General features: G+C 33.0%; 1 protein-coding gene across 1 annotated transcript in view; it reads left to right on the top strand.

Annotated features, from left to right (window-relative positions):
* Positions 1-2,897: 2,897 nt before the first annotated feature.
* The window catches only part of LOC123654562, a 104,920-nt gene continuing 94,790 nt past the window's right edge, over positions 2,898-13,027 (top strand). The window contains 8 exon segments of the mRNA XM_045590462.1: positions 2,898-3,007; positions 5,695-5,879; positions 6,712-6,830; positions 7,032-7,162; positions 7,255-7,337; positions 7,618-7,776; positions 8,494-8,624; positions 12,226-12,408. Of these exon segments, the coding sequence (XP_045446418.1) occupies positions 2,898-3,007; positions 5,695-5,879; positions 6,712-6,830; positions 7,032-7,162; positions 7,255-7,337; positions 7,618-7,776; positions 8,494-8,624; positions 12,226-12,408 (1,101 nt within the window).

Here is a 13,027-nt window from a genome sequence, read left to right as displayed (position 1 = left end):
CCCGTGCGCTTGCTCGCTGCAATCCACCCGGAATATAAGATTCGACGCTGTGAATTTTTAAATTTCGAACCAGCAACTTAGAGGTATTTAATAATTATTCAACCCGAATATCCACAGTGAGCACAGTTGTAGCGCATATTTTCACAGTGTCACGAAACGTATAACATACGCATCGAAACCGAATTGTCATAGTTCATTCGAGTGATATTACGAATACATAAGTATGGGTGCTAAAGAAAGCGTGGAGGCTGCTAAATTTTCTGCGCAAAATTGGAACAATTTTGAGGTTCGTAGTACCTTTAAATTAATTTGCACATGGAGTGTTTGTTACCCCTTCGTCCCGTGTATTTTGTATTGTGGGCATTGAATAATTAATAAAGTGAAAATACTTGAATTAAATAAAATAAATATATAATAAATTTTATGCACAGTAAAGCAACGCAACCCCATGCATGTACACTTTATGATTAAATATAATAACGGTTAAACATTTCAGAATAAATACATTTAAATTGGATGGACTAATTTGAATTTATAGTGCTAAATTTTCAAACTATAAATATTATATAAAAGTTTTATATTTTAATTCGTAACTTTATATAAATTTTAAATTCATCTATTATTTAAAATAATAATAATTTTAAAAGACTTAATTGGAGTGTGTATCGACTAGTCAAAATATTAACAGTATGATCTGAATGTCAATTAATTTTAACGAAGATCCTATAAATATCTTCAAAAACTTTAAATCATAATACAGTAATTAATGTTTAGAATTACAATTTTTATAAAGTCCAAATTAACTGACCTACAAACTATGACGGGGAGCTGAGGTTGTATATACTCTTGACATCATTTGATCCTAATTATATATTCCATATTTCATACGATTAAAATTAATTTTTAAACAGAAACTCTAATAAAATATCATAATCGACTGTAATATCTCAAATGATTTAAGCAAATATTTTAGATAACGCGATCTGTGGTATGATAGTTACAGGTAGGTTATTTGATGTCTGGAAATGGAGGTCGCGCATTCCTAACATAGCTGCTAAGGCTTCTTATCCATTTCATAAAAAACATATTCAAAAACTCAATGTATATCGACAGATTTTCAGAAATGACAATTTATTGATTTTAATGTTTAGTAATCCCGCTTAGACAATAGATAATGCTTGTGCAAGACAGCAGCCTACAATTGCATTAAAATATAGCTTTGAAGTAGCGCACTATATATTATAAATGCGCGCAATGATATTTATATTAAATTTGTTACTGCATCGAATAGGTATAGAGATATTAAATAAGTAGATATAATGTAGTGGTAGTCATTTACTATTGAAACTCATAGTCAAAAAAAAAAAATTAAAGCTTTCAATTCTCGAATTAACGTACTAGTATACACATAATTATCTAGTCGAGTATAAAACTTATGATAAACAATTTACTTAATCACCTCATAAACTAATCGCGTTACATGAATTACATTTAAATTAAAAAAAAAAACTGTTTTTTCATGCATGATCACACCATTTGGCATAAACACTAAAGCTATGAGGGTACATACATACTTGTTAATTGAAGTAAGTCATCCGCTGCTACAGCTGATGTTCAGCTTTCTTTTTCAAAATTCAGCAAATGTATAGTAGTTGCGAATGATTTTCTTTTAAAGCATGCTCATAGTAGAATGTTTCTAATACCTAAAATAAAATAAAAACTAAACTATAACAATAATATAGTAGTTGTAAGCTTATTTACCAAACCTTTAGTTTTTTGTGTTTTAATATCAAAACAATGTAACAAATATGTATAAGCATGAATTGATTTTTCTAAGTTCATGGAAAAGGTTAAATGATGGATAAAGCATTTAATTTTTTAATTAAAAATTATATGTGTTATAAGCGCAATTCGAAATGATTGTGGGAAATGGTGAATGTAAAAATTTGAGTCTCCATGAGACACGTAACAAAATACTAAGTGTGTTTATGATTACAGCATGGAGTTGTGAAACATCATCATAGACACGGCACTCAGCGATCACAGAGTCTCAATCGTGGACATTCGCTCTCTCGATCCGATGGCACCTGGTGACATCACGGGACCACGGGTATATGAGTGTTTTTTTTTTGTAAAAAAAAAAAAACTTCAATTCGAATACTAACGGAACTTTACTTTAGAACTTTTTAAAGATATACATCATTTATTAAATAAGCCCATTAGAGTAGACCTAACAGAAATAATATTTAATAAAAAAACTTAATATAAAGAAATTGATTTGAAATAATAGATCTATTGTGAAGTACTTCATGTTATCTATTGTTGTAAAACGATAATTAATACTTGACAGATTTTAAGGGTAACTCGATAGTTGATAGATAGTTGTAACGTACAAATTATTTGTTTAAGTTGATTTATAGTGTCGAGCCTAGTTATAGGTACTGTGTGGCTACGGTACTAAAGAATATAGCCACCCCCTCTCTTCCCGTGGGTGTCGTAAGAGGCGACTAAGGGATACCACAGTTCCGCTACCATTTTGGAACTTAAAAAGCCGAGCGGTGGCGGGATAACCATCCAACTGCTGGCTTTGAAATACACAGGCCGAAGACGGGCAGCAGCGTCTTCGGTGCGACACAGCCAATACTGCGGTCACCAACCCGCCTGCCCAGCGTGGTGACTATAGGCAAAACACATGAGTTCACGTTATTTTTGGCGTAAACTTGTGGATGCCTATGTACAGCAGTGGACTGTATAGGCTGTAATGATGATGATGATGATGAAGGTTTATAAAAAGCCTTAAATAGTATGAAAACTTGTGATGAAGCAAGTTGAAATACCTAATTAAATCAAATATTACAGGCAGTGTAGTAACGTGCGCCGAGTGCGGCCAGCGCACGATGGGCAACAAACTATCATCGTGTTCGTGCGCGCCCATCCTCCGCAAGGCGTACCGCTACGAAGACAGCCCGTGGCAGAACTCTCGCCGACGAGATGGACATTTATTGCGGTAATATTTTCTTTTTATATATAATTTTAATTCAAACTTTTATACCCAGCCAGAAATATTTTTTATTATGAATTATTTGAAAGTTAAAAGAAAAATGTATTGTCAGCTTCAACACGCAACTAAAGTTCACTCTTTAAGAACGATTAATATGATATTTGTAAAACTAAAATTTAGATTATAGAACTTTAAAAGTCGAAACATAAGTTGACGCTTGTTATGTTAAAAATTGAAAGCGCTATAAGCAATTAAAAGTGTCACACTCCGCGTCAATAAGCGTCAAAGTCACTGATCGTCAGTTGTTTCATACGATTTCACTCCTCACAGAGACCTTCTAAACTTATTTATTATGCTTTTTACGTGTTATATGGATAATTACATTAATAATAATAATAATATATTCTTTATTGTACACCAAAATATAAACAAACAGTAGTAATTACAAAATAAAAGATGTACAAAGGCGATCTTATCGCTGAAGAGCGATTTCTTCCAGATAACCTTTGGGCACAGGACATGATATAGTAGTGACGGATAGGAAGTGTACAATATTCTTAAGGATGAATAAAAATATAACATTATCATTGTTAAGTAACTTGTTATTAATTCCGTAACTATAAGCATTTATTTTTTATTTAAAAAATAAGAAATTTTGTCGTTAGTTAGTTTATCTTTTACTAAGCTTATATTCTTCATTAGCAAATTGTAACTGTGTAATTTTGCAAAATTCTGGTCGCCGCCAGTGATATAATATATAAAATTATACTTATACAATGTTTGTACTCGACCCATCGTGATACTTAAAAATATTAAAATTTAGTTTCTTTACATATCAGTCCAAAATCTGCAACATTAAAATATACGTAGAATCATCTCGATATTCAATTTACTTTTTAATTTTTCTTTTCAACTTCAATATTTTACAATATTATACATTTTTACTACTTAGATATAATAAAAAAAGATTTTATATAAATATTCTTGCGTACATCGATCTACAGGAAAAATTCTTATTAATTATTTTTATCGCCATCAACCACTAGTCGAAAGTAGTAAATCTTGTCATATTATGTAAAATTTAAGAGTACGACCACACGAGAACACACGTCAGCCCCAAGTTTGCGCCAAAAATCCTGGTTTTCCGCAATCCTCATCTAACTTCCACCGGCAATTTTACGTAGAACTCTCTCCAGGACACGTCTGCTCCAGCGGTCATCGGTGTTGCGATACAAGTGACCAGCTCACTGCCACTTCAACTTGCTAATTCTATGGGCTATGTCGGTTTCTTTCGTTCTCTTACGTATAGTCTCATTTCTAATCCTATCATTGAGAGAGACACCAAGTATAGTCCGTTTCATTGCACGTTGAGCGACTTTAAGCTTGTGTACTAAACAGGCAGGATACATTGTTCTAAGACTTTTGTCTTCAAGCATTGCGGAATCTTCGAAGTGAAGACATGACGAAGCCTAACGCCGTCCAGCCCAACCAAATCCTCCTATCGGCTTCCTCCTCGAATCTGTTTTGGTCTAGTTGAATGGTATGGCCTAAGTAGATATACTGAAAAACTTCCAGAAGTTTACCACCGACCGAAACCGGTCTCAGTATGACTTGGTTGTTAAACATAACTTTCGTTTTGTCCAAATTCATACCGAGACCGCCTCGTCGGGAGGATTCATTTAGGCCGCCCAGTATTTGGCCTAGTTCCTCCAACATCAAAGATGACAATATCGTCAGCAAAACAAGAGTGAGGGATGTACTCGCCGTTGGCATTGATGTATTGTCACCCCAATCCAAGATCTAAGACATCCTTTTAGCTAAGACCAAAACAAAACTATGGTTTTTGACTCTGAATTAACAAAATTTAATTTTTATCTTAATATCTTGACTTACTCGTTTATTAATTACGCGAATATTGAGACGTTATTAATATTATAGAATACAATCTTAATAGACTATCTCATGAGACTTCCTTGTAATTTATATATACGATAAAATTGTCTTTCTATAAATTTATTTTGTTATACACATAACTAGAGTAACGACTTATTGAAAATAATGATAGTTATTTCATAATTATTTTCAATCTTTACTCCTTAAATGTTAGAACTGTATTCGTATTTAACGCAAAACAAAATATAACAATAAAATGGTTAACCATCCATTTTCAAATATTATCTTATTTCAGTTTGCATTACTTTCAAACTTATGATTTTCTAAAATTATCTCGGCTAATGTAGTTACGGTACAAATATAATTTCAAATCAAGACAAATAATATAATAGCTTTGCTGATTTATATTGGTAAGCTTAAAGTTGTATATAAATCGTAGTAAATAAATAAGAAAACCTTAGTTAATATTTATGTTATGTGCACTATTTTAAATATTTTGACTATTTTAAATATTTTAAAATCTAATTTTAATTCATAGCTTTAATGGCAAATGAATGCAATGTGACATTTTAATACATTTTTTTCTTAATTACTATCATAACATTATTGTTAAAATAATACAGTTTAAAGTAGACTGAAAAAATTAAAAATTGTGTCGTGTGTTTTTCGGCTCATTATAACTAGCGTATCAACTATGAGTATATAGGTACTAGACTATGCTATAGGTACACAAATTGGTGCAGTACACGTAATGTAAAAGTAAAAAGTAATTAAGGCTAGTATAAATATTTGTCTTTCAGATTATGGGCAGAAGTATTTCACGTGTCAGCTAGTGGGGCCGGCACTGTGAAATGGCAGCAGGTTTCCGAGGACTTAGTGCCGGTGAACATCACATGCATACAAGATTCACCCGAGTGCGTGTTTCATATCACCGCTTACAACTCGCAGGTCGACAAAATACTTGACGTCAGACTATTGCAACCCGGTATGTTTTTATTTATTATTTTGTATCTATTAATAAATTTAAAGTTATATCTTCTTACTATTATTTGCGCAAGTGTTTTGGGGATTGGGTTTTGTTAAACGTCGCTATTACTACTCAATATCGATGCTTAGTAATAATAGGGATGAATATAAGAAATAGCTAACAAATTATCTATATTAATATATTCCACTCGTATATATCTAATCGTTGATATTTCGGTAATACCCTCATTTATTCGAGTGCTTTGTTTTGAGATACGTAGTAGTAAATTTTACGAGCAAATCCGAAAGTAGCAACGGCGGCCGCTGTAACCTAGTTTTAAATTTACACTAGATGGTATAATTGACCGAATTTCGCATAAACGAAAAACTGAATATTGAATCTAATGTTCCCTTTTGAATTTCGGAAGTCACACAACCTACAATTTCTTCGAATAACATACATAATTGTGTGTATTTACGATAAGCTGCATCTCACTAGCTCTACTTGTGATCAGTGAAGTGCGTTATTGATCGAGACCCGACACTTTGTTTCTGCTTTGTAACTATTTGTAATTGATTCTCTTTGAGAGATAAAGACTAACAGTACGTAGAACTTCTTGGAAATACTACATTTTACTTGTAGATTGATTAAGTACTTTCTAAGACTGTAAAAGTATTTAAAATACTCTCAAATTATACAATTTACAAGTTTGTGTTAATATTCGGTGTAATAAAACATTATATGCTTTGTGTGAATGTTTAAAATAAAATTAAATAAATAGTAGATGATTCATAATAATAATTGTGTAATTTAACTATTTCTACACTAACTATTTTATTCTAATTTTCAGGTACTCGTATCGGCCAGGCTTCAGAATGTTTCGTCTATTGGAAAGATCCGATGACCAACGACACGTGGGGCTTAAACTTCACCTCTCCCATCGACGCCAAACAATTCAGAGAGTGTTGTGTAAGTTGCATTACGTCATACTGAGTTTAAATTAACCAAAAAAACTAAAGTAGTATAGGTCATTTATTATACAAATACCCACAAATAAGATAATTATGTTATAAATTTTGATTGGCTGGCGTAACACGGAGAAAGTAAATGAGCACCCTCGCAATAAAAACTAAAAACTAATAACAAAATGCTGCCATTTTGTGATTTTAGTCACCGTCATTCAAATTCTCACGTAAGGCTTCATCGAGCTACAGTCTCAAGCTGGAGCCGCCAGGCAGTAAACAAAAATTCAAAACGAAGAGGAAACCAGTCTCCACGCCGGCGAGTCCAAACCGATCAAGGTAACTGAAACTTCAATCCTTTCTTATTTAAAATCTGACGAATAAGACTTAAGTATAATTAAAGTTATTCATTAATATTGCCTTTGTTACAGCCTAACCTACGGCCGCGAGCCACAGTGTACCTGCATGACACAAGAGCAATATGCTAGATTGAGAGCTCAAGATCCACGATACCGTAAGTAAACGAAGTTTTTTTTTTTTCTATAATACATTATTGAAGTCTTAAAAATCGATAAATTATAATTGTAAAACTAAAAATTCGTTATGTTCAGATTTCATTAAATTATACAATAAGATTTAGTTTCTTTGATTTAATAGATTTCATATCTTCTGTGTCCAACTAATTACACTGGCAATATATATAAATGAAGTGGCCTTTTACATAAAAAATTAAGTTGAGCCGCACGATCTAAAATAAATTTTACAGTCAAGAATCATGTGTTCTTTTGGAATAGGCTCATCTACTCTGCCGCGTACAACTACACGTGCCATTGAAACAGATGCGGGCGCGGGAGCCGCCGGCCGCTCGGATAAGGTCGCTGCGGCGACCTCGTCCACGTCGCTCTACGACAACGTCACCGGCTCACAACCCGCTAATCAAGCACCACCGAAACGTAATTATTTTTATTAAAAGGAATTAGTATTTTCTACTTTCTTCAGGTAAAAATATTATCGCCCAATAATAAAGTCGTAATTAAATATTTTATGTCGACCGCTATGGTGTAGTGGTGCGTGCACCGTGTCGGCGGCGCCTAAACACCTACGGTCTCGGATTCGTTTCCCACTCGGAGTGGATATTTGTGTTTATACAAATATTTATTTCCGGTCTGGTTGTTAGTCCTTGTTTCCCTACCGTACCTCGGAAAGCACGTAAAGCTGTCGTTACTCATAGTACATATATACTCATATATATCCACCAACCCGCATTGGAGCATCGTGGTGGATTAAGCTCTGATCCCTCTCCTACATGGGAAAAGAGGTCTATGCCCAACAGTGAATGGGATTTTACAGGCTGAAGCAAGCGAGTTCCGGCGAAAAAGAGAATAAATATTTTTTAATAAATCTCTTACAAATATATAAATAATATAAATAAATATACGATTCAGTAGGATGAAATACCATGTCGGAGACACGCATGCTTTAAAAATAAAACCCCAGACGATCAAAATATATTGTATAAAATAAGAATAACTAGTTTTAATTGAAATTATATACTACGCGTTATATGCCTAATAGATATTTATAAATTATTTTCTGTTATATTTATTAATTACATAAAATATTACTAGTGTGACAAACAATAATAATATTCTTTAATACTTTTCTCGTAGCGGTCGCTCGGCAAACTGAAACGCAGCCTCCATCACGACCTCCTAAGTCACAAGAGACCTCGACTATGACCACCAACACGTCAACTGCGCCGAAAACCGTCACTGCCTCTGTTGGCACACATGGCACAAATGTAAGCTTGACGATTTTGAAATATAAATATTACGGAATGTATTTAAGTTATATACACCTCGTAATAATACTTTAATACATATTTAGATAGATATTAGAATATACTATTTAAGGTATATATAAAATCAGAGCACAAGATCTAAAAATTATAAATACTGAAATTGCAGAAGCACTGTTACATTTTATTAATATAACTGTCAACAAGGTATATCCTCATGAACTTAAAACTGGAATAGTAAGGCCCATACATAAAAAAGGAAGCTAGGCTATGACAACTATCGCCCAGTTACTATACTTTCTACAATAGATAAAATAGTTGAAAAAGTTTTTTCAAAACAAATTCACTCCTATAAATATCACAATATAATAATTAACAAACAATTTGGATTTTAATCAGGTAAGAGCTCAACCAAATTACTCTCAAATATTATGGATAATATTTATAAATACATCAACGCTAAAAACACGTTCTGGTCGTGTTTATTGACTATTAAAGCATTTGACACGCTAAATCATGATTTCCTAAAGTAATTGGTGTCAAAACTATCTTAATAATAGATCATATGTGGTGAAGATTGGCAATAGCATCAGTAAAAACGCACGAGTATTAGACGGAACAGCAGGGCTCCGTACTTGGTCCCTTGCATTATATAACCTATGTAAATGATATCGTCAATCTAATATCTAACTGAAAAATTTACCTGTCTTATAGCAGCAAATAACGATCTAGATGCAGCTCTGAGAGACTTACAGACAGATTTCACCCTGTTGTTAAAGTGGTTTCATGATGATGATTCTAAATGCCGATAAAACGAAACTAATGTACATCAGTTCTACCCTAAATAGGAAATCACATAATAATTAAAACTAATAGCACACAGTCACCATGCTAATCTACACAACTGTTCTTGTAAGGTGGTTGAAATAGTCAATAAATAAAAATATCTAGGACTTATAACTGACCATCGACTAAAATGGACGCAACATATTAGTCACGTATGTGATAAGCTGCGCACTATATTTAAAAATTCCATATAAAATTTTATTAAACCTATATAAAGCTTTAGGCTATGGTAGAACATGTAAATCAAACCTTGATACAATATATAATTTGCAAATAAGAATTATGAAAGCTATAATACCTAAAAAAAATTAAAACATATAACGTAACGTAACTAACCTATCACGAGCTCTTTTATTATTGTAACATAATACCAATACATAATCAGGCTAAATAAATACTACTGCTTGAGCAGTTTCAGAATGGTGAACAGCAACATGTCACCAGACGAACCTACTACTACTGCAATATCAACTACCAAAATTACTAACCGACCTACCAGCTTCACTAAAAATGAAATTACAAAACAAATATAAAATATAAATTAGAACAACATTTCTTATCTATACTAATATTATAAAGAGGTAGTTTCTAACTTTGTTTGTTTGTAGGGGGTATCTTCGCAAATACTATCCGAGTGACATAGGTGTTATTAAACAAAAAAAAAAAAAAAAAAATTGTGAAAAGTCTTATATATAAAATTCTCATGTCACAGTGTTAGTTACAATGGTTACAATAGTCCTTCAAAACGGCTGGTCTGCTTTTTATGAAATTTTGTATCGGATAGGTCTGAGAATCGGTCAACATCTATTTTTTATACAGCTAAGTTATAAGGGGAAGGGGGATCAAGGTGCTTTAATAACATATATGCCAGCCCTGCGGTCACCAGCCCGCCTGCCCAGCGTGATGACTATGGGCAAAACACATAAATTCACGTCATTTTTGGCGCGAACTTGTGGAGGCCTATGTCCAGCAGTGGACTGTGATAGGCTGTAATGATGAATAACATATATCGAAAAACAACGTTTCAGCTAGTCGTTTATAAAAATAAACATTAAATAATATCGTTCAATGTAAATCACCCTGTGTGTCACCACACGCTACTGCGACTATATTATTTTATCATTAAAACTTGGAGTTGTGTAAAAATGTTGATTGTATTGTTACTGTTAAGTTGTTATAATTATGCTATTGACTTATTTTTAATATTGTGACCGTACGATATCAAATACCGGTGTATGGAATGCTAATGTTTTTAGTTAAGATTCCTTGTAATTAAAATAAATAAATAAGTCGGTTAGTCAAATATTCAAGTAAGCATTATTGCGGGCAACTTTTCTTTATCTAGGCGTAAAAGCCTGCCTGACGACACAAATAATACAATTCCAGGAGGATGGAATTGACGGTAGAACAAAACTATACTAAACCCTGATTGCATTTTAAAGCTCTGTTTTAGTATTTGGTGTATCGTCCTCCATAGTTAATAGCATTATTGATATTGGTTTATATAGGTTAGTTTAATGTTACTTTAATAATTATGGATCGAGGAGATTAGTATCATATTTTGTATTTATAAAAGCGAAGGAAATTCTCTTTGTTTGTCTAACTCATCTTTTTTTTTGTCTCTTTGTTATCTGACTAGTTTTAATATCTATAAATAACAGTGACCGTGCGACAAATTCATGAACATTATGCAGTGTCGATAAAATTACAACATAATTGGTTCAAGTTCATCGAATGAAGATGATTCCATTTTTGAAAAAATTAAAAAAATCGACGTATTAATACAACATAGCCTACTAGAATTGAGACTTAACCGCAAAAGAGTTTTGATCTATTTGAAAAAGTCGGATTCTATATTTAGGTGCCACGCGATTTCACTGAAGGAAACCTAATGAATCCATAATAGGTACTTATTTGCGATTTTCTGTTAAAATGTAATAAAATTGAACTATTTCTGAACACCTTTTAAAATGATCATAATCAAGGGGTAGCTAAAACGTAACAACGTTATACTGAGTGCATGTTTGATTGTAAAGGCATCGTTAATTACAACCTTTTATCATCGAGCTAAACCGTTAATTCGGACTTCCAATCGGATCCACTCCAAATACAAATCTGAATTTGCTTCATCAAATTTTTATCTGTTTGGTCTGTCTCTACTACTGGTCATAACGGCAAATTTAAATTATAATTAAATGTACTTAAAATTTGAAAAATGTCTTGTAAATATGTACGATTTTATTTTTGTGTTACCCTCACATTAGGAATTCTAAACATTTTTGATATGATATTCAAAAATGTTTAGAATGTCTTGTAAATATAAGATACGAATAAAACAAATTCTTACACCTAATGTAATAGTGATCTCATTTTATTCATTATATTGAAAAGCAGCTGTTTAAGATAACTTGTTTCTATAACGTTTATATAATACAGCTCGTGTTAGTTTTATTACAATTTTCAGTGATATTTGAATTAGGACAAGGTGTTGGTGACGAAAAATTTGGATTTTTGTGTATGATTTCCTTTTTCCATTGTATGGATGGAAACCATCAAAAGTCCACATTGATAACGAAAAAGCTGAATAACGTATTTTCCTTATTTCTAATTTCAGAAAATATTTTACATTTTTAAGACCTTCACACGAGCGCACGAGTCAGTGGTCCTTTCTCGTGTTAAAACATGAGAAAGGAGAGATAGCTCGTGTAGTGGGAGAAAAAATATTTTGCCATAGTAGATGTTTGTTTGACAATTTCAGACTAACGAAGAATCACAAGTAAGCACTGGTCAGGCGACCCAGCATGGACAAGATCTCAAGTCAGAAGGTGTACAGGCGGGTGGTACGTTAACTTCTTCAAAATCCTCTGCAACTTCTACACGCTCAAAAGAACACTTGCAACACATGCCCAAAAGTGTAGACTACGGAGATGAAAATGAATCCGTAAGTATCTCTTTTGATTACTTTAGTATTACCGTAGGTTTTTAACAAAGCTAAAAATGTCCAAGCAAGGTTTTGGAATTTCTCAGAGAGTAGAGACTGAAAAACAAAGACATTTTTAGTTCTTTTACAACTTAGTCTCTATAAGTAGTTTATTTGTTATTTTGTTTCGTATAACAAAATAATTTTCATGTGCTTAATGCTGTGTGGTTACGGCAGTACAGAATATAGCCACCCCCTCTCTTCGCATGGGTGTCGTAAGAGGCGACTAAGGGATAACACAGTTCCACTACCAACTAGGAATGTAAAAAGCCGACAGCTGCTGGCTTTAAAATACACAGGCCGAGAACAGGCAGCAGTGTCTTCGGTGCGACAAAGCCAGCCCTACGATCACCAACCCGCCTGCCCAGCGTGGTGACAACACATATGAGTTCACACCATTTTTGGCGCGAAGGCCTATGTCCAGCAGTGGACTGCGATAGGCTGAAGTGAGTGAAGTTAAGTGAAGGCGGTAAAAATGCATGCACCAATTTTCCAAGATATTTGTATTCTTATATTATCACCAACGATCTTTAGATATCGGTGATACGTAAGTATTGAATTAATTTTTGATTAACTATCA

The sequence above is a fragment of the Melitaea cinxia genome, chromosome 6, assembly GCF_905220565.1.
Source record: "Melitaea cinxia chromosome 6, ilMelCinx1.1, whole genome shotgun sequence".
Classification (NCBI taxonomy): Eukaryota; Metazoa; Arthropoda; class Insecta; order Lepidoptera; family Nymphalidae; genus Melitaea; species Melitaea cinxia.
The sequence above is the reverse complement of the archived record's forward strand: the minus strand, read 5'-3'. Positions and strand labels throughout refer to the sequence as shown.